The sequence below is a fragment of the Salvelinus sp. IW2-2015 genome, unplaced genomic scaffold, assembly GCF_002910315.2.
Source record: "Salvelinus sp. IW2-2015 unplaced genomic scaffold, ASM291031v2 Un_scaffold2115, whole genome shotgun sequence".
Lineage (NCBI taxonomy): Eukaryota > Metazoa > Chordata > Actinopteri > Salmoniformes > Salmonidae > Salvelinus > Salvelinus sp. IW2-2015.
The window spans coordinates 44,584-66,546 of NW_019943452.1; the positions used below are offsets into that span (position 1 = coordinate 44,584).

Consider the following 21,963-nt stretch of genomic DNA (forward strand, 5'->3'; position numbering starts at 1 on the left):
AGTTGCTTGGCTCCCACAAGGGCCTAGTGAGATTATTTCAAGGGTAGGGTGAGGTGTGCTCTGAATAAAATGTTTCTTGTTTAGACATGTCATAAGGAAGTAATGAATTATACACGAAATTAAAAAGTTTGCATTTGTATTTTATTTGAGAAATTCATCTAGCTAGGATAGCTTTCACTTTTTTTGGTGTTGATTCTCTCTGCAGTTCTAGCTCAAAGGCCGGCAGACGGCGATATTGAGTAGTTTCATCTCATTTTACCTCTTAAAGCGAGACATTTGTATTATTTCTAGCGCAATACCGGCAAAGATAAAACCAAATCACATTTTATTGGTCACATTCACAGTTAGCAGATGTTAATGCAAGTGTAGCGCAATGCTTGTGCTTCTAGTTCCCGACAGTGCAGTAACATCTAACAAGTAATCTAACGGATTCACAACGAATACGTTATACACACAAATGTAAATGGATGAATAAAAATATGCACATATAAATATGTGGATGAGTGATGGACGTGCGGCATAGGCGAGATGCAGTAGATGGTACAGAATACAGTATATACGTATGAGATGAGTAATGTAGGATATGTAGACATTATTAAAATGGCGTTATTAAATCCATTTATTAAAGTGGCCAGAGATTTGAGTCTGTATGTTGGCAGCAGCCACTCTATGTTAGTGATGGCTGTTTAACAGTCTGATGGCCTTGAGATAGAAGCTGTTTTTCAGTCTCTCAGTCTCAGCTTTGATGCACCTGTACTGACCTCGCCTTCTGGATGATAGAGGGGTGAACAGGCAGTGGCTCGGGTGGTTGTTGTCCTTGATGATCTTTTTGGCCTTCCTGTGACATCAGGTGCTGTAGGTGTCCTGGAGACCAGATAGTTTGCCCCCGGTGATGCGTTGTGCAGACCGCACTACCCTCTGGAGAGTCTTACGGTTTTGGGCGGAGCAGTTGCCATACCAGGCAGTGATACAGCCCGATAGGATGCTCTCGATTGTGCATCTGTAATAGTTTGTGAGTGTTTTAGGTGACAAGCCAAATTTCTTCAGCCTCCTGAGTTTGAAGAGGTGCTGTTGCTGTTGCGCCTTCTTCACCACGCTGTCTGTGTGGGTGGACCATTTCAGTTTGTCCGTGATGTGTACGCTGAGGAACTTAAAACTTTCCGCCTTCTCCACTACTGTCCCGTCGATGTGGATGGGGAGGATGCTCCCTCTGCTGTTTCCTATAGTCCACGATCATCTCCTTTGTATTATTGACGTTGAGTGAGAGGTTATTTTCCTGACACCACACTGAGGGCCCTCACCTCCTCCCTGTAAGCCGTCTCGTCGTTGTTGTTAATCAAGCCTACCACTGTAGTGCCGTTTGCAAACTTGATGATTGAGTTGGAGGCGTGCATGGCCACGCAGTCATGGGTCAACAGTGAGTACAGGAGAGGGCTGAGAACGCACCCTTGTGGGGCCCCAGTGTTGAGGATCAGCGGGGTGGAGATGTTGTTTCCTACACTCACCACCTGGGGGCGGCCCGTCAGGAAGTCCAGGACCCAGTTGCACAGGGCGGGGTCGAGACCCAGGGTCTCAAGATTAATGTCGAGTTTGGAGGGTACGATGGTGTTAAATGCTTAGCTGTAGTCAATGAATAGCATTCTTACATAGGTATTCCTCTTGTCCAGATGGAATGGGGCAGTGTGCAGTGTGATGGCGACTGCGTCGTCTGTGGACCTATTGGGGCGGTAAGCAAATTGGAGTGGGTCTAGGGTATCAGGTAGGGTGGAGGTGATATGATCCTTGACTAGTCTCTCAAAGCACTTAATGATGACAGAAGTGAGTGCAACGGGGCGATAGTCATTTAGTTCAGTTATCTTAGATTTCTTGGGAACAGAAACAATGGTGGCCATCTTGAAGCATGTGGGGACAGCAGACTTGGATAGGGATTGATTGAATATGTCCATAAACACACCAGCCAGCTGGTCTGCGCATGCTCTGAGGACGCGGCTAGGGATGCCTTCTGGGCCGGCAGCCTTGCAAGGGTTCTACTAGATGTGATACCAGTGTCTATCTATGTGAAAACAGCGCATTTCTACGTTTTATAGAAGACACCTTATTTTATTTTTCAATTATTATTATTATATAACAACAAATCAATACAAAAAGTACACAGGGAACACAAGTATATATAAAGAATATACAAAGGACATTTAGGCTAGGGGGTACAATATGACATTACACAAGGACCTTAAGGGACATACACACATTTATAATTATAACAGCTTTTTTGTTTGCAGAGTATTGTTGGCAGAGGAGTTAATTGTCTTAAAATATAGTTACATTTATTTTAAGGTAATAAAATGTGGTGTTTTGTTTGTAAATTTACATTTGTGGATATGAAATTTGGCCAAAAGAATAATGAAAATAATTACATAACATTTTTTCAGCTTATTTATATTATTTCTATCTGTCACGATCGTCGTAGTGAGGAGAAGAAGTGGACCAAGGCGCAGCGTGTGAGAAATACATCTTCCTTTTATTTTGATGACGAAGACGTAACACGAAAAGATACACTTACAAAAACTAACAAAACAAACAAACGACCGTGAAGCTATAAACGTAGTGCACACACAGTCTACAAACGTTCAACATAGACAACTACCCACAAAAGCCTACTGCCTATGGCAGCCTTAAATATGGCTCCCAATCAGAGACAATGAATGACAGCTGTCTCTGATTGAGACCCAATCTAGGCAGCCATAGACATAACTAGACAACCTCACTCTTCTCTACCCCATACACATACAACACCCCTAGACTAGACAAAACACACAAAGACAACCCACCCCAACTCACGCCCTGACCAACTAAATAAATAACAGAAAAAGGAACAATAGGTCAGGAACGTGACACTATCATAAGAAAAAAATCTAAGTTTTACGGAAGACACATTTAAAAAAGTTCTACCCAATGACATCATCAAGGTTAAAAACATTTACATTTTCAAAAACTATAGCTAGGTTTCCATCCAATTGGCGACACATATTAATACAAATATTTTAAAATCTACATAAAGAAAATATGCGTTTTTTTCCCACCAATGGTGTTTCCACCAAACTGACTTTTGCGGATAAAAAGTAAAAAATGTACATAAGTTTTCATGTACAGAATAAAAATCTAAAGTTAAATGTGTTTCCATCGCATTCTCAACTCTACCAATAGTTTCGTCGATAAATAGCAAATGTGGCTTCTCTGATCTCCACACATGCGCTCTAACCAACAGCTCACAGATACAGTGTGGGTAGGTTAGTTTACATGATACGATTTGTATGGATAAGCGCAAGAACGGCAGTCAAGCACCAATCATATGTCGCCAGAAATAAGACCCTTGATATTTATTTATCTCAGTCAGTTAGAAAAGCTAGGGCTAGCTTTTTCAAACAGAAATTTGCATCCTGTAGTACTAATTCCAAAACGTTTTGGGACACTATAAAGTCTATGGAGAATAAGAGCACCTCCTCCCAGCTGCCCACTGCACTGAGGCTAGGAAACACTGTCACCACTGATAAATCTATGGTAATCGATCATTTCAATAAGCATTTTTCTACGGCTGGCATTGCTTTCCACCTGGCTACCCCTACCACGGCCAACAGCTCAGCACCATCTGTAGAAACTTGCCCTAGCCCCCCCCCTCCAAATCCAGACAGCTGATGTTCTGAAAGAGCTGCAAATTCTGGATCCCTACAAATCAGCTGGGCTAGACAATCTGGACCCTCTCTTTCTAAAATTATCAGCCAAAATTGTTGCAACCCCTATTACTAGCCTGTTCAACCTCTCTTTCGTGTCATCTGAGATCCATAAACGATATCATAACCGCCATCGATAAAAGACAGTACTGTGCAGCCGTCTTCATCGACCTGGCCAAGGCTTTCGACTCTGTCAATCACCGCATTCTTATCGGCAGACTCAATAGCCTTGGTATCTCAAATGACTGCCCCGCCTGGTTCACCAACTACTTCTCAGACAGAGTTCAGTGTGTCAAATCGGAGAGCCTGTTGTCCGGACCTCTGACAGTCTCTATGGGGGTGCCACAGGGTTAAAATCTCGGGCCGACTCTCTTCTCTGTATACATGAATGATGTCGCTCTTGCTGCTGGTGATTTTCTGATCCACCTCTACGCAGACAACACCATTCTGTATACTTCTGGCCCTTCTATGGACACTGTGTTAACTAACCTCCAGACGAGCCTCAATGCCATACAACTCTCCTTCCGTGGCCTCCAACTGCTCTTAAATGCAAGTCAAACAAAATGCATGCTCTTCAACCGATCGCTGCCCACACCTGCCCGCCCGTCCAGCATCACTACTCTGACTTATAATATGTGGACAACTACAAATACCTAGGTGTCTGGTTAGACTGTAAACTCTCCTTCCAGACTCACATTATGCATCTCCAATCCAAAGTGAAATCTAGAATCGGCTTCCTATTTCGCAACAAAGCATCCTTCACTCATGCTGCCAAACATACCCTTGTAAAACTGACTATCCTACCGATCCTTGACTTCGGCGATGTAATTTACAAAATAGCCTCCAACACTCTACTCAACAAATTGGATGCAGTCTATCACATTGCCATCCGTTTTGTCACCAATGCCCCATATACTACTCACCACTGCGACCTGTATGCTCTCATTGGCTGGCCCTCGCTGCATATTCGTCGCCAGACCCACTGGCTCCAGGTCATCTATAAGTCTTTGCTAGGTAAAGCCCCGCCTTATCTCAGCTCACTGGTCACCATAGCAGCACACACCCATAGCACGTGCTCCAGCAGGTATATTTCACTGTTCACCCTCAATGCCAATTCCTCCTTTGGCCGCCTTTCCTTCCAGTTCTCTTCTGCCAATGACTGGAACAAACTGCAAAAATCACTGAAGCTGGAGACTCATATCTCCCTCATTAACTTTAAGCACCAGCTGTCAGAGCAGCTCACAGATCATTGCACCTGTACATAGCCCATCTGTAAATAGCCCATCCAACTACCTCATCCCCATACTGTAATTTATTTGATTTATTTTGCTCCTTTGCATCCCAGTATCTCTACTTCCACATTCATCTTCTGCACATTCTACCATTCCAGTGTTTAATTGCTATATTGTAATTATTTCGCCACTATGGTCTATTTGTTGCCTTACCTCCCTTATCCTACCTCATTTGCACACACTGTATATAGACTTTTTCTATTGTATTATTGACTGTATGTTTATTCCATGTGTAACTATGTGTTGTTGTTTGTGACGCACTGCTTTGCTTTATCTTGGCCAGGTCGCAGGTGTAAATGAGAACTTGATCTCAATTAGCCTTCCTGGTTAAATAAAGGTGAAATAAAATAAATACAAATTAAATTACTCACATAAAAACTGTTGGTGGAAACGTGGTTTATGGCTTGAATATCGCCATCTGTCGGCCTTTGGGCTACTGGAGTTCTCCCAAGCACTGATAACTCAGAGAACTGATCAAATAAATCTGTAAATATAGCTACACTAAACCTGCTGTTTTCAACTCTCAAGAGACAGCAGGAGCGGTAGAGATACTCTTAATGATCGGCTATGAAAAGCCAACTGACATTTACTCCTGAGGTGCTGACTTGTTGCACCCTCGACAACTACTGTGATTATTATTATTTGACCATGTTGGTCATTTATGAACATTTGAACATCTTGGCCATGTTCTGTTATAATCTCCACCTGGCACAGCCAGAAGAGGACTGGCCACCCCTCATAGCCTGGTTCCTCTCAAGGTTTCTTCCTAGGTTTTTGCCTTTCTAGGGAGTTTTTCCTAGCCACCGTGCTTCTACATCTGCATTGCTTGCTGTTTGGGGTTTTAGGCTGGGTTTCTGTACATTACTTTGAGATATCAGCTGATGTAAGAAGGGCTATATGAATACATTTGATTTGATTTGATTTGATACATTGTTCAGTATCACCGTTTTTTTTTTAAGAGTGTTTGCTTTTTGACATAAAATAAAGGTTTAGATGAGATTAGCCAAAGAGGCTATTTTGATTGTTGAGAGCGATGGCAGCGAGTAGTGCGGACGAAATGGAGAGAAGATTGGTGAAGCAACAGCTGTGCTGGAATGCGAACAATATGGATGACCGTTCTGATGGTACGGAGGAGTAGGGCCGGAATGGTCGGTAGTGGAAAGATATAGGAAGAAGAGAGATCATGATACAGAAAGCAGTGGAGCAGTGGAGCATCTGGTAAAGAAAGCATAGACGGCCCAGGTAGGAAGCAAGAGTAACTTTGTGTTGGAGTGGAAAGTGGTGATGGTGTTTGATGAAACCACAGGCCTCATTTACATCATATCCGATTAACTGATGCCATAGAGAAAGAAGTCAAATTAGCTTGGTTCATTGGAAATAGTAGATTGTTCATATTTTGTGTTAGCCAGGCTCAGCAAGAGAAGATTCTGAAAATAGAAAAGCTTAATGAGAATAAAATTAAAAGCCATGTCCCAGGTGCTTAAGCTAGGTTGAGGGGAGGCATCACTGGGGGTCCCAATATCTATGTCCATAGATTACATTAAAGAAAATGTGAAAGGAGTGATTGACAAAAGGTTGATCAGAAGTGAAAGCTTTTCAGTGCTGCTGAGGTTTGATAAGGTTTTGTCTGGAAAAGTACAGATAGGATTCCTTAGTTTAAATGTCAGAGTTATTTGTTCCATCCCCATTGCGGTGTTTTAAATGCCAAAGGATGGGACATGTAGCTGTAGAATGTAAAGGAAGGAAAATATATGCCAAGTGTGGAGGGGAACATGATTACGGTGAATGTGGGAGCAATGTGAAAGTTATGTGTTATTATTGTGGGGGGAACATAGCGCAGCATTTGGTGGATGCCAGGTGCAGAGAGAGGCTAGAGAGGCTCAGCGATATAGAAGCAGTCATGATGTATCGTATGCAGAATCTGTAAAACAGATTGGTGGCAGAAGTTAGTAGTGATTTTTTTTGTATTGTTTTTGTATTATTTTTTCATGCTAGTACAGAATTGGGCAGATCATGATTGATCGTACATTCCAGCACAGTAGGTGGCGGCATGCACTTAAACGTTTGTTTGCGGACCGCCCTGATGTAATAGAAGAAGAGGAGCCAACGAAACTGCATGGAACTACAAGTCCCGTGTGTCTCGCGTCAGCCATGGTCCTCGAAGTGTTTAAACGTCAGAACCGAGCGGGATACAGCTTGTGGGACAGACAGCGCTGTTCTGGAAACAACAAAAATTTGCATTTTGTAAGCATTGATACACGTTTCGTACTACTTCAGAGACATTTTCGCTTGCAAATGTTTTCAGGGAAACGTTAGTAACGTCACACGTGAGGGGAGGTGCCATATTTATCAGATCAAGTTGGTCGATGGCCGTAGCAGGGCATGCCCTGCTCTTGCTAGCTTGCTAAGCTAGCTAACATGTTATGACTTTGCCAAGTCAGAACAACGTTAAGTAATTTGCTTTGATGGCTGTTTTCTTGTGGAACATTTCCAGCTTTATCACAGCATTGGAAATGATCAACCATGTTCAGTTTTTTCCACCTAGCTAGTTAGCCTCAACTATCCTGGCATGAGATGGTGTATGCCAAGTGTTTATAACTCGTTACCAGATAGTTACAACACTAAACATATCTTGCTACTTGGCTAACATTAGTTAACAAGGGTTTCCACTTCTTCCAGAGAGTAGCACATTGATAGCAAGCTAGCAACGTTTACAGACAGCAACTTTCCACCCCCTGTGTATATTAGCTCAAGTTAACTAGCTAGCTAGCTAACTATGAATAATGTTTATAACATCACTTCAAACTGCATGTGTGTTTGGTAACGCTAGGTCTTTGGCAGGTACTCTATTAGGTGGTAATTGATCATATATTATGTGTTGTTTAAGTAAGTAGTGCATGTTCTTGTAAATAAGTTAGTATGTTCCTCAGGTGTACTGATGGCGACGGATGCTGTTGCACAGTTGGCCGACTCTCTGGCCAAGACTCAGGTGACTGAGGGAGAGTTGAGTTATAAAGGCCAAGGACGCAAATTCGACAATGCACAATCTGGTAAGAATTCCAACCATTGACTCATTATGCTTATGCTCCTCCAATTGTCATCCAATAGGTTGTTCAAGAACAAGGTGGTGTCCAATGCCAAATGTTTTTTTGTTGTATTTAAAAACAAAACATTTAACCTTTATTTAACTAGGCAAGTCAGTTAAGAAAAACATCTTATTTACAATGACGGCCTACCCCAGCCAAACCCGGACGACGCTGGGCCGATTGTGCGCCGCCCTATGGGACTCCCAATCACAGCCGGATGTGATACAGCCTGGATTCGAACCAGGGACTGTAGTGACTCTTGCACTGAGATGCAGTGCCTTAGACCGCTGCTAAACTCGGGAGCTCAATGTATTGTTCTTCAAACAATCATGGTCTGTGTCTTCAATCTTTCCCTCTGTCTTTCTTTCCAGTGGAAGAGATGGTGAAAGAGATCCAGGAGTTCAAGGGTTTGCAAGCGCTCAGGCTGGAGGGGAACACTTATGGGGTGGAGGCAGCACAGGCCATCGCTAAAGCCCTGGAGACAAAGAGTGAATTTAAGGTACCAGTCACRGAGTGATTATGAGATGARGTGTGTTTKGATTGCATTGTTYRTGGTACAGAGGACAGGTATTCCACTGACTGCCACACGGGGAAAGATGGATGATATCATATTTTGATGAGATACCCGTTGTTGGTTCTGTTCTATCTTGCTTTCATATCTGTCATATATATATATATATATATGGCAAGCTAGACAATACTTTAGCTAACCCTTTATATAACCCTCTCTCTCCCTCAGTACTGTTACTGGAGTGACATGTTTACTGGGCGACTGCGTTCTGAGATCCCTCCAGCCCTGGTGAGACAATAAAAAAAAAAAGTTTAAAAAAAAGACTTGCTCCCTTTGATAGATGAAAGATGGTCTGGGATTGTAAACTCAGCCTTCATCTCCCCTATTCAGAACTCCCTGGGTGCGGCCCTGATGACAGCAGGCGCCAGACTGACCGTGCTGGACCTCAGTGACAACGCCTTTGGACCAGACGGGGTGAAGGGCATTGAGAAGTTGCTCAAGAGCACTGCCTGTCACACACTGCAGGAACTGAGGCTCAACAACTGCGGCATGGGCATTGGTGGAGGCAAGGTGGGCAGAATGTCTCCACTTTGATAGGAGCTGCATTGCGTTATTGAGCAGACTCAACAACATAAAGTTGCCCCCTGCTAGTTGTAATGTATTCCGTATAATTTAAGAGAAGATCTAAAGCTAATTTAACTTCTCGTATGAAATATATAGCTTGTGTTAAGGTTGAATAGTGCTATCATTTGAGAAGTGATGTCATGATTTAATATCTATCATGACAATCCTAACTTTTTCCGAAGTAGTTTTTTCACTGTGCTCTGAATGTGTGGTCTCCTCAGATCTTAGCTGCAGCGTTGACGGAGTGCTATAAGCAGTCCAGTGCACAGGGCACCCCTCTCGGGCTGAAGGTGTTCATCGCAGGCAGAAACCGTCTGGAGAACGATGGGGCCACTGCCCTTGCCCAGGCCTTCCAGGTACAGACACTGGCTCCTGAGCTGAACATATCAGAATTTCTGACAGTCTGGACTTGTAGAGTATATGCAGTTTGACACCGCAGGGATTCACATGGAGCTCTTTAGCATTAGTACTGGCAGCAGCATGGATAAAGCTCCTCGAACACTCCAACGTAATGCCACTGAGTCAATGATTAAACTGTCCTGACAGTGACAAGCTATATACTGTCTATATAGCTATCTCTGTCTGATGCTACTGTATGACCTCAGCTGATGGGTAGTCTGGAGGAGGTGCATGTGCCCCAGAATGGGATCAACCACCCTGGAGTGACTGCTCTGGCCACTGCCATGCAACACAACCCCCGGCTCCGGGTCCTCAACCTCAACGACAACACCTTCACCAAGAAAGGAGCTATCGCCATGGCACAGGTACAGTAGTCGTTTGCCTTGTGTACGAAGGCCGTATGACAATGAAACTCATGAAGTTGATGTATACTCAAATGCACTTGCCATACTATGACTGACACTGCGTGTTTTGTGCCCCCTTCAGGCTCTGAAACATTTGCGCAGTGTCCAGGTGATAAACTTTGGAGACTGCCTGGTGCGTTCTGAGGGGGCTATAGCCATCGCAGAGGCAGTTACTGAGGGGCTTCCCATCCTCAAGGTACAGGGTAGCACTGGTCCCACCCTTGGCTGCAGGAACATCTACTGCGCTTGATTGTTAATTAATGTGGCAGCACCTGACTCATACCCATATTTTACCTCTTTGTCAGGAGCTGAATCTGTCATTCGGGGAGATCACAGGAGTAGCTGCACTGCTGGTGGCACAATCAGTCGAGGGCAAAGCCACGCTGGAGAAACTGGACCTAAATGGTACATGTTGGATACGCACTTGACTTACAACACATGAAGACTGGATTGAAAATGTTGCATCGGCTGGTAGTGTTTTTGTAGGATCTGTAGAGTTCATGTGTGACTTTGTGTTGTGTGTGTGTGTGTTGGTACTGTCAGGTAACTGCCTGGGGGAGGAGGGCTGTGATGCTCTCAGAGAGGTAATGGATGGCCTGAACATGGGAGACCTGCTGGGATCACTCAGGTACTGGATTGAAATATTAAATTAGTTTATACTTTTAGATTTACCCACACTGGACCTCAACCATCCTGTCTTTTATCACAAGCTACCATGAGATAATCTTCTTGTGTAATCTTTGTCTCTACCTGCAGCGACGATGAAGGGGAGCCGGAGGAGGAGGATGATGATGATGATGAGGAGGATGATGATGAAGAGGAGGAGGAAGAGGATGACTATGAGGAGGATGATGATGTGGAGGAAGAAGACAGCAGCGTGAATCAGGTTTCCTCCCCTCCGTCGGTGCCCCGACCTCCAGATGCCTCCTCCTTCCTCTGCTTCCCATCCCCTGACAAGCTGCTCAAACTGGGCACCAAGAGGGCCCTGTTCTTCGAACAGCAGGTGGTAAACACACCCTGCCATGAACACCTTACACAGCAAACTACTTAGTGGAAACCTGAGGTGACATACAGTGTGTGTCAGTAGGCTGAAACAGGTTGATGGTGACGTGTTTAACCTTTTGTCCTTGTTCTTCTCTTTCCAGGTAGATGTGGCTGATGCTGGTAAGACAGCGGAGGCTTTCCTGAAAATCTCCTCTGTGTACAATGAGGAAGATGAAGATGTTAAGAGTGCTGTCCTAGACAGTATTGGTAAGGGCCACTTGTCTTATTTCTGAGTACTTACTGAAGACATGGGGCCAGATGACTGAGTCCATGGATATGCAACTTTTTTCGTTCATCTGTATGACCGCATGTTAAGTATATGTCCTCTTTGTTCTGCAGATGCAATTCTCAGGAAAGCGTTCGCAAGCCCCTCCTTCCAAGGTTACAACTTTGTATCATCACTGTTAGTAATGCTGGGACTCCTCAAGGTATGCACATACGTTCTATGAATTTGTAGAAAAACTCCTGTTTTTCTTCTGCCTTGTATTATTGTAGCCCTCGTGTCTCCCCCTCTCTCTGTCTCATTCAGAGTGAGGACAAGGTGAAGCCGGTGCGTGTGGTGCCTGGTCATTTGCAGGCCCTGGAGTACGTCGTGCGTCAGGACTACTTCCCCCAGGACCACATCGCCGTGCTGGAGGCCTTCATGTCCCGGTAAGGGCATGAGTGATGGGTGGCAGCGTAGCTCTCAGGTACCCTCTCCGACTGCAGATAAACACACCACATTGGCACAAAGTTTCCTAAGGATATTGCCAACATGCTCCAAATTGCACAATGTTCCTATGTTGTCAGGCTGCTGCAGTTAAAAACAGTAAAGATGAAAGGTGGAAATGTCCATCATTGCAGGTGTGTAACTGTATATTTGTGATTTTCAGACACATCCAGGCCCTGGAGTCGTGCAGCAGCGCCAGGAACATCCTCAAGTCCACGCTGGAGCAGGTCAGGCCTGAAAATTGAGTCACACCGGGCCGTACAGACACACTCACGGATTTATGAACAGAACAATTCCCACCCCCAGACATAAGGGGGCCCTTAGCGCACACAACAAGGACTTAACTGTTGCACTGCACTCTATTTCGCCAACTCAGAAGACTCACAGCTGGAGCCTTGCCCATCATCTTATGGACGTACATTATTTTATGGATGGACCGATTTGAAATATTACAGACACAAACATTTGGGAGATGAATGGTGTATCGTGCCTCACCCACAGTGAAAAGACTGAAATGTGGTCTTAAACACAGGTTCTCTCTCCATATTTACCCAGTAAGTAATGGTTTGTTTATATATATATATATATATATGGTTAAACGGATATAAAATGTGTGATATGGGCTGCTGTGGAAATGTGATTATGATTTGAATCAAAAGGGAAGAACTGAATAAATGTGTTGATTTCTTTGTTGCAGCTATTAAACAGACACTATTTGGGTGTCTCCGTATACTGAATGGCCTGGGAACATTTCAATTTCACAATTTAGCAAGCACTACCCTGAATAAGGATCTATCTAGTCCAACCAAATTTACTTTTTACAGTGGGAAGAAACTTTTGATCTGTGTGTAGGTTCTTTCTCCTCCCAAATGTTGAAACATACACTGAATAAAAATATAAATGCCACATGCAACAATTTCAAGGATTTTTTTTAGTTACAGTTCTTATAAGGAAATATATTCTGTCCACTTTATTACGGACAGAAATACTCCTCAGCACCCCCCGCCCTTTCTGACGATCCCGCAGGTGAAGAAGGCGGATGTGGAAGTCCTGGGCTGGCGTGGTTGTCTGCGGTTGGGAGGCCAGTTGGATATACTGCCAAATTCTCTGAAAGGACGTTGGAGGTGGCTTATGTTAGAGAAATTAACATAAAATTCTCTGGCAACAGTTCTGGTGGACATTCCTACAGTCAGCATGCCAATTGCACGCTCCATCAAAACTTGAGACATCTGTGGCATTGTGCTGTGTGACAAAACTGCACATTTTAGAGTGGTCTTTTATTGTCATTGTGTGATCATGCTGTTTAATCAGCTTCTTGATCTGCCACACTTGTCAGGTGGCTAGATTATCTTGACAAAGGATAAAATAACCACTAACAGGGATGAGAGATATGCTTTTTGTGAGTATGGAAAATTTCTAGGATATTGTATTACAGCTCATGAAACATGGGACCAACACTTTACATGTTGTGTTTATAATTGTGTTCAGTGTATAATGCTCCTGTGGCTAATACTGAGCAAGGTGTACACAACACCTGTTCGACCTTAATTTTTACTGCAAATATTCTCAGATAAGGGAGAATTGGGGCTAAAATGCATAGAGCAAGCCAACTATTCAAGGAAGCAGCAGACCGTTGTACTTGATCCACTTGTATGGGGACCTGCCACTTCATCTGGGAAAGAGATTAGGCCTGGGATGTGCTTTTGAATGAATACACTGTTTGTTGGACATTAACTCAGTTGAATGGGCTGAAAAGGTCATAGATATACTACATATCCATAACTGATTCATACAGTATTTCTAATATTAAATGAGTACACCACTTCAGACTTTGATCTTTGTTAATTGCATTAACCAATTCAATGGCAAGCTGCTCTACACTTTTTAAGCTAGTGAAGGTTAGAGCAATGCTTTCACCAGACCCATTATTGGGGACAGTGGGCTGCCTCTTCTCAAGCATAGAAAAACAGCCCTTTGTGAGCGCCTGTCAGAACTTTTTTTGAAGGGGCTTTTTAGGTGCCATGGGATACAGCCATTTATAGTTTAACTACAGGGAAATACGCATTCACTTTCATTTTATTGATTTGTTCTCCATTAGCTTGCTGTGTTTAAAAATATATATTTTATTCAGTGAGTTTGGACTCCAGTAACCTTAGGGTAGTGGGTAGTTTACGGATGTGAGATTGGTAGCCAGCCTGGTCTCATAGACTAGACGTAACATAGTAAATGTAAATCAGGAACACTAAACGTAGTATTATATGTTAACGTTTGGTATGGTTACAAGAACGAAAGTAGGGTGGTTGGTCTGGGTGTGGGTGGATGGGTGGGCGTATATCGCGAACGTCTAGCAACCCAAAGGTTTTGAAAATCATTGCGGACAATTTTAGCTAATTAGCAACTTCAACTACTTACTACTCTTTAGCTACTTTGTAACTACTTAGCAACTTTAGCTTTTAAAATAACCCTTCCCCTAACCTTAACCATTTTAGCTAACCCTTCCCCTGATCATAACCCTTTAACCTAACTCCTGAACTTAAACCCTAGCCTAGCTAATGTTAGCAAGCTAGCTAATGTTAGCCACCTAGCTAGAATTCGTAACAGATCATACATTTGGAAAATGTGTTACATCTTGTACGTTTTGCAAATTCATAACATATAATACGATTGTAATTTGTATAACATATCATACAAAATTGGTGATGACATCCACAAATTAATACATACCACACGAAGTGTAACATATCATACCAAATGGAGCATCTCTGATTTACATACAGAATAATAAGAAATGCTCAGAGACCAGGTTGTGGAAGCAGACTACTGTTAATTGAACTCTGGTTTTAAAAGCTACACATAAAAAAGCTGTCAATTTAGAGAGTAATTCACATACTTTGGAATAACCCTGGCAGGTTTGGCTTAAATTCATTTTCTAATTTCCTTTTATGTAGGACACGCACACTGGTTGAATCAATGTTGTTTAACCAACTTGGAATATACATTGAATTGACGTCTATGCCCAGTGGGACAGTTGGCTACCTTCGACCTCTAATCTGTCAGAAAATGTATTGCCAAGGTGTTCATTTGAGGTTAGGTTCCCCAGGGGCCGGGAGTCACGACGAAAGAATTTATCAAAGCAGTGTTTGTGAGACCCCTCACTGTTGCAAGTGCTCAGTCATTCTAGCAATGCAGAAGTCTAGTATGTACGTGAACCCCTTGGCGCTCATATTCTCCGCTGCGCGCAGCTCCTTCACAGTGGAAAACTGATATACAGACCTACACTTTTTTAAAGTAGGAAACTTTATAAAGCTATCTGGGAAGGCTACATACTAAAAGCATTGGATGTCAAATTTGACAAATTTAACCATAAAGGTATGTTTATAATCTTAAATGTACAATAGGAACATTCTAAAAAGTTACAATATTTATCAAATAGCAAATGTTATGGAATGCTGCTGAATAACAACCAGATTCGTATTTTTAGATTCAATAACTAAACTTTGAAGTCTTTAAATATGCGTTAAATAAATACGTACAATCCTCCTGGCATTGGAAAATAGATTTTTTGAGTCCAGAGGGAAAGCCTATCGGTGCGTAAAGGTTTCCAAGTTGGAGACGGGATTCTCCATGTCTTTGAATATTTTTGTTCCATTGTCGCTATAAGAAGTAGTCTATTCTACTATTTTCACTGTATTTACAATATGTATTCAAAGTTGTGACACTGTAAAAAATTGGGTGAGAATTAGTATTTTGAGAGCCGTTCGTGCGTAATATGCATAACTATCATTACGTTAGGCCTACAGTCAAATCCCGTTTGTGTTTGATGTCTTTTTCCCAAACCCCCCACAGATGTGTTCCTTTGCGGATTGCCTCTCTAGGTGGCTAGTTGCGGTTTTGATGCTCTTGGTCATACTTTTACCAGCTCAAGCGGGAAAGTGCCCAAAGTTCTGCATCTGCGACAACTCCCAACTCACCATGGCCTGTATCGGCAAGAATCTGACTCAGGTTCCCCCCACGATAGATGAGGTGAGATGCCAATGAATCAAAATGATCAATGATGGATGTTTTACAAGTTATTTGATATGGTTTAAACCTTAATTTGTGGCATGCATGCAGTGCTGTAATTTTGCTCTTCATCCACCCACGCATTTACATTTTTCCTTTTCCATATTTAAACCTCCCCTACTTTTTCTATTTTTCATTCCTATTTCCTTTCCCTCAGATTACAGTGAAACTGGACCTGAGTAAAAACGATATCCAGGTGCTGCCGACCCATGCGTTCCTGCACATCCCGCACCTCACGCACCTCACCCTGCAGCGGTGTAACATCAGGGCGGTGCGTGAGGGGGCCTTCCGCACCCTGGGGCGCCTGGTCTCCCTCAACCTGGCCAACAACAACATCGAGATCCTTTACCAGGTGAGGTGGCACAGTCACCGGGGACATGGGTAAAACAATAAATGTCAGTTTTGGTGAGGGAAGCACCAGATCAGATTGATGTAGAATCTTCTAGTAACATTGATACCTACATGGTACCTTTCAGGTGCAAGTTATGTTGTACACATAGCTGTCACTTCTTGCAAAAAGGCCATACTCCCATCCACCAACTTTTCTGAGCCGTTTGATGTCACATGCATCATACCTGTTCCCTAACTCTCCCTCTCTACCCATCCAACAGGAGTCTTTTGACGGCCTGTCATCCCTAAAGCAGCTGACGTTGGACCATAACCGTGTTGAGGAGATCCAGCCAGGGGCCTTCACTCAGCTGGGCTTCCTCAACATGCTGTCCCTCACACATAACCAGCTGGTGTACATCCCCAACATGGCCTTCCGGGGCCTGCACAACATCAAGTGGCTGCGTCTCAGTCGCAACTCCCTCAACAACCTGGCCATGGAGGCCTTCGCTGGCCTCTTCACCCTCACACGCCTCAGCCTCGACCACAATGAGCTGCAGTTCTTCCCCACACAGACTATGACCCGGTGGGAAACTTACATTTTCTGTGCAGTTGTCTGACACTATTGTGCAATGGTGTCCTGGTCCAATAGTATTTAAGCTTGATGACACTTGACCGTTTTATGCTCTGTCCATTTTCTCTCCTTTCTTTAAGACTGGCTCAAGTCACCCGCCTGGACCTGAGCTACAACCTCATGACCTACCTGGGTGAGGATACTGTCTCCATGCCGAAGCTCACCCACCTCTACCTGGACCACATGTCTCTCCAGGACCTCTCAGACACAGCCATGTCCCAGGCCCCCCTTCTCTCCCACCTGGACCTCAGCCACAACCAGCTGCGCTACCTGGAGCCCCTCTCTGGCCCCATGGAGCTAGCACGCCTCAACCTAACAGGAAACCCCATCCACTGCAACTGCTATCTGAGGCCCCTGAAGGAGTGGGCCAAGAAAGGGAAGGTGAAGTTGATGGGGGTCTGCGCGGGTCCCCCTCACCTCTCTGACGAGCCTCTGGAGGCAGTGGGGCCTATGGAGCTGCGCTGCCGGAGCAGGGAGGACATGATAAAGGAGGAGTTTGAAGAGCAGGAAGAGAGCAGGGAGCGTGCACTGCCCACAGCCAAGCCTAAGAAGAAGAGCAAGTGTCCAGATAACTGTGACTGCGATGTGAGTTGCTCTTGTTGTTAATACTGAGATGGTGTATGGGGTGCTGAGCGATGGTGCAATGTTGTGCCACAAATAATGTTCAAACTTGCTGCCATGACAATACACTTGCCATCATACTCAAAGAAAAATTGGACTGATAATTAAGTCATCCATATAAAAACTGCTCTCCAATTCTTGTTTGGAAATGTCCCTCTGAACCCATCTCCCTCTCTCTGTCCCCTGCTTAGGTGAAGGCTCAGCACGCCACATGTGAGAACCGTGGTCACACCAAAGTCCCCTACGGCTTCCCCTCTAATACCCAGCTCCTGGACCTGCGCAGCAACCACTTCCATTACGTCCCTAGCAACAGTTTCCCCGGCACAGACCAGGTGGTCTCTCTGCATCTGGAGCACTGCAAGGTCCGTGAGATCGAAGGCAGTGCCTTCCGGGGCATGAAGGGACTGGTGTACCTCTACCTGTCTGACAATGACCTCACCTCCCTGGGCTCAGGGACTTTCACTGGGGCTCCTGAGCTCACCTACCTCCACCTGGAAGGGAACCAGCTGGCCATGTTCCCTGGAGCTGCCCTGGCCCCCCTGCCCAGCCTGCTTGTGCTCCACCTGGAGCGGAACACTATCGGTAAGCTGGAGCGGACAGGCCAGCTCTCCTCAGTCCCCAAGCTGAGAGGACTCTACCTGACCAATAACACCATAGCCACTATAGCCCCCGGCGCTCTCAACTCCGCCCACCTAGATACTCTTCACCTGGGGTCCAATCAGCTTGCTGAGGTGCCTACCGACGGGCTGTCCAAGGTCTCCAGTTTGACCGAGCTCTACCTCTCTGGAAATTCCATTCGCTGGGTCGGACCAAAGGCGTTCCTTCCTGTGTCCAAGAGCCTGAAGCAGCTGTATATGGATGACATGGGTCTGGAGAAGGTAAGAGAGATAAAGATATGTATTTTGCCAGGTTTGCTTTGATAAATTATCTCTATCTGCAGAATTGGGGTCAATACCATTTCAAGTTATCAATGAAAAACTGGCCATTAATTTCTATGAAGAATTCACTTTCTGAGTGGTTGCTTCTATTCCCTCTATAGATGTCCAGAGACTCCCTGGCGGGGCTGGGCTCTGGGCTGACCACTCTGTCTCTGGGGGGGAACCAGCTGGAGGAGCTGCCTGACCTGAGCCCACTCACTGGGCTGGAGGTCATCAACCTGGCCCACAACCCCCTGCTATGTGATTGCACCCTGCTGCCACTCCGCAGGTCAGTAGTCCACTGCTTTGTGAATGACCAGTTTGTGGATGCTGCTGTGCAAGGGAGTCATGCACATGCATGCACATAAATTAAATCAACATTTTATTTGTCACCCGCTTCGTAAACAACAGGTGTAGATTAACAGTGAAATCCTTACTTACGCGTCCTTCTCCAACAATGCAGTTAAGTAAAAAAATATATAGGAGGAATAAATACACAGTGACTAGCGAATAATAATAACAGGTATAAGTAACATGGCTATATACAGGGAGAACCAGTATCGAGTCGATGTGCAGTGGTACGAGGTAATTGAGGTAGCTATGTACATATAGGTAGGGGTAGCAGCAGCAGCGTATGTGGTATTTTTAATTTTTTTATTGGGATCCCCATTAGCTAACTCTGTAACGCTAGCTAATCTTCCTGGGGTCCAAATGTGAGAGTGAGTGTGTGTGCCGTCAGTATGCATGTGTGCGCGTGTTATGTGCGTGTTGCGATGTCAGTGTAACTATATGTGAGTGTGTAGGTAGAGTACAATGTGTGTCCATAGAGTCAGTTCAAGAGAGTTGGTGCAAAAAAGGGTAAATGCAGGTAATCCGGGTAGCGATTTGATTAGCTATTTAGCAGTCTTGTTTAGCAGTCTTATGGCTTGGGGGTTGTCAGCCGGTTATTGTCAAGCAAAAGACTGTCGCTCTCACTGTAATTTACCGTTAATTAACATAAACACGTTTAGCACCTCCAGGCCTCCATGCATGCCTTTGGAACATCTACATTTTAAAATGTCTGATAAAAATCAAATGTGGTGCCTTGCAGTCGGATTCCAAGCAGTTGCATTAGTAAGTGATGATGCAGCCAGTCAAGATGCTCTCAATGGTGCAGCTTTAGAACGTTTTGAGGATCTGAGGACCAATGCCGAATCTTTTCATCCTCCTGAGGGGGAAGAGGCATGGTCGTCCCTTCGTCACAACTGTGTTGGTGTGAGTGGACCATGTTAATTCCTTAGTGATGTGGACACCGAGGAACTTGAAGCTCTCAACCCACTCCACTACACCCCGGTCAACGTGGATGGGTGTGTGCTCGTCCCTCCTTTTCTTGTAGTTCACGACCAGCTCCTTTGTCTTGCTCACATTGAGGGAGAGGTTGTTGTCCTGGCACCACACTGCCAGGTCTCTGACCTCCTCCTTATAGGCTGTCTCATCGTTGTTGGTGGTCAGGCCAACCACCGTTGTGTCGTCAGCAAACTTGATGATGGTGTTGGAGTCGTGCGCAGCCACGCAGTCATGGGTGAACAGGGAGTACAGGAGGAGACTAAGCACTCACCCCTGAGGAGCCCCTGTGTTGAGGGTCAGTGTGTCGGATGTGTTGTTGCCTATCCTCACCACCTGGGGTCAACCCATCAGGTATCCAGTTGCAGAGGGAGGTGTTCAGTCTCAGGGTCCTGAGCTTAGTTATGAGCTTGGAGGGCACTATGGTGTTGAACGCTGAGCTGTAGTCAATCAACAGCATTCTCACATAGGTGTTCCTCTTGTCCAGGTGGGAGACGGAAGTGTGGAGTGCAATAGAGATTGCGTCATCTGTGGATCTGTTGGGGCAGTATGCAAATTAGAGTTGGTCCAGGGTGTCTGGGATGATGGTGTTGATGTGAGCCATGACCAGCTTTTCAAAGCAAGAGTGCTACAGGCGATGGTAATTTAGACAGGTTACCTTGGCGTTCTTGGGCATAGTTGACTATAGTTGTCTGCTTGAAACATGTAGGTATTACAGACTGGGTCAGGGAGAGGTACACACAAATGATTTAACTCTGCTAACCGTCAGGCTCTAACTACTTTGCGTCCCCTCTCTCTGCTCAGGTGGATGGAGAATGTGAGTCTGAAGATGACAGCCACCTGTGGTCACCCTCCTGAGTTCCGGGGCCAAAGTGTAAAGGATGTCCATGTCTTTAAGAGCTGTCCAGGGGAGAGTGCTTCTCCTGGCAAGACCTTCAAAGGATTCAAGGACACAAAATCAATAAAACCCAAACCCACTCTCCTCAAGGTGACCATGGCAAAAGCCAAGCCAGGAAAGGCTAAACCCATGCCAACCAAGCCCAAAGCCAAGCCTCTGAAGAACCCTAAGGCACCAGCATCACAAAAAAACAAGACTGTAATAAAAAGTAGGAAATCAGTGATGTAAATGGCTGTAAGTCTACTGCTTGGACAGAACTCTATATGCACCAAACGGACAAGTGCTATTTCATCTTACCTCACTGAATGTAATTTGAGCATGCAGAAATGTGTTTTTTAAATGTTATTTTTGAGTCTGCAAGTTCATTTTCTGATTGATTTTCAGTCTATTTTAGAATCTTATGAAGTCCGGGTTTCGGAAGAGTTGGGATTCAAGAGACTCAAAGCCCTATTTGCAGTACCATATATATCCACCAAGTGTCACGTGACACAATAACATTTTTCTGCTCTAGTTCGACCAACTTTTCTATTACACATACAATGTTATGTTTCATATATATTTCATATATACCCTTTGTGCAAATGAAGAACAAGGCTGAATATATGTAACATAAGGTTGCTTCATTTTCAGCTGTTACATAACCCTTAGATGCATGTAAATCAATGCACAATGGCTTCTTGCTCATTAAATCTCCTACAACACTAAATCAGTATCTAACAGTTTTGTTTGATGTTCATGTTCCTGACAGAGGTGTGGAAGGATTGGTCCATTGCATGCTTTATCTGAGCCTCTACATAACAATTCTGGGTAAGTACGCCATCAAAGTATTTTATGTAATGCGGCTCCATGCAATACATGTATGTGCCAGTCAGTGGTACTGTCTTGTGGTAAAGGTATCATCACATCCCAGGTGCAATCTCATTAGTGCTTGGTGTCTTGTGTGCAGTTGCCTCTTTGTCCATTTTTACAGTCTATGGCTGTTGCAGTTTGTTGCATTTTACAGTTAGACTGTAAAATATCATCTGGCACTATCTCTATTTGCACTGGCACAATCTCTTATTGCAGAGCTCATCGACTGCCACCAGGTGCCAGAACAGGCCTATGGTGTAAGGGTTAGCACTCTCTACTCCAGCACTCTGAATCCAGTGATCTCAATCAAATCTTGGTAGAACCGGACTTTTTACCTTCTCTGCTCTTTTGCTGATACTAATCTTCTCAGAGAGTGGGCCTGCATGGACAGAACCTTGGTCACTGTTAAGAGATACTTTTGACGAGATGGGAAAGTCCATTGGAATTGTATGCTGAGTTCGAAACAACTGGGAACTCGGAAATCTCCTACTTCCGACTTAAGTGCTTTTAAGACAACTGGGAACTTGGGAGAAAA

General features: G+C 44.4%; 2 protein-coding genes across 7 annotated transcripts; both read left to right on the plus strand.

Annotated features, from left to right (window-relative positions):
- Window positions 1-7,176: 7,176 nt before the first annotated feature.
- On the plus strand, window positions 7,177-12,703 carry LOC112072988 (ran GTPase-activating protein 1). 4 transcript variants are annotated; one of them, XM_024140357.2, is made up of 15 exons: window positions 7,177-7,264; window positions 7,951-8,070; window positions 8,478-8,605; window positions 8,846-8,905; window positions 9,008-9,187; window positions 9,463-9,597; window positions 9,847-10,005; window positions 10,127-10,240; window positions 10,350-10,449; window positions 10,588-10,672; window positions 10,801-11,050; window positions 11,190-11,295; window positions 11,428-11,516; window positions 11,618-11,739; window positions 11,961-12,703. In XM_024140357.2, the coding sequence occupies exons 2-15, from the start codon at window positions 7,959-7,961 to the stop codon at window positions 12,040-12,042; spliced, it is 1,722 nt and encodes a 573-aa protein (XP_023996125.1). In that variant the 5' UTR covers window positions 7,177-7,264; window positions 7,951-7,958; the 3' UTR covers window positions 12,043-12,703. The 4 variants fall into 4 exon arrangements, with proteins under 4 accessions (XP_023996125.1, XP_023996126.1, XP_023996127.1 ...); XM_024140358.2 differs by having other exon boundaries at window positions 10,801-11,047; XM_024140359.2 differs by having other exon boundaries at window positions 11,618-11,777; window positions 11,961-12,369.
- A 2,038-nt stretch (window positions 12,704-14,741) lies between these two features.
- On the plus strand, window positions 14,742-21,285 carry LOC112072989 (chondroadherin-like protein). Of its 3 annotated transcripts, none has more exons than XM_024140361.2 (8): window positions 14,742-15,166; window positions 15,644-15,820; window positions 16,017-16,211; window positions 16,471-16,772; window positions 16,901-17,405; window positions 17,633-18,319; window positions 18,481-18,647; window positions 20,486-21,285. In XM_024140361.2, the coding sequence occupies exons 1-8, from the start codon at window positions 15,137-15,139 to the stop codon at window positions 20,805-20,807; spliced, it is 2,385 nt and encodes a 794-aa protein (XP_023996129.1). In that variant the 5' UTR covers window positions 14,742-15,136; the 3' UTR covers window positions 20,808-21,285. The 3 variants fall into 3 exon arrangements, with proteins under 3 accessions (XP_023996129.1, XP_070296103.1, XP_070296104.1); XM_070440002.1 differs by having other exon boundaries at window positions 15,673-15,820; XM_070440003.1 differs by having other exon boundaries at window positions 15,717-15,820.
- Window positions 21,286-21,963: the final 678 nt, after the last annotated feature.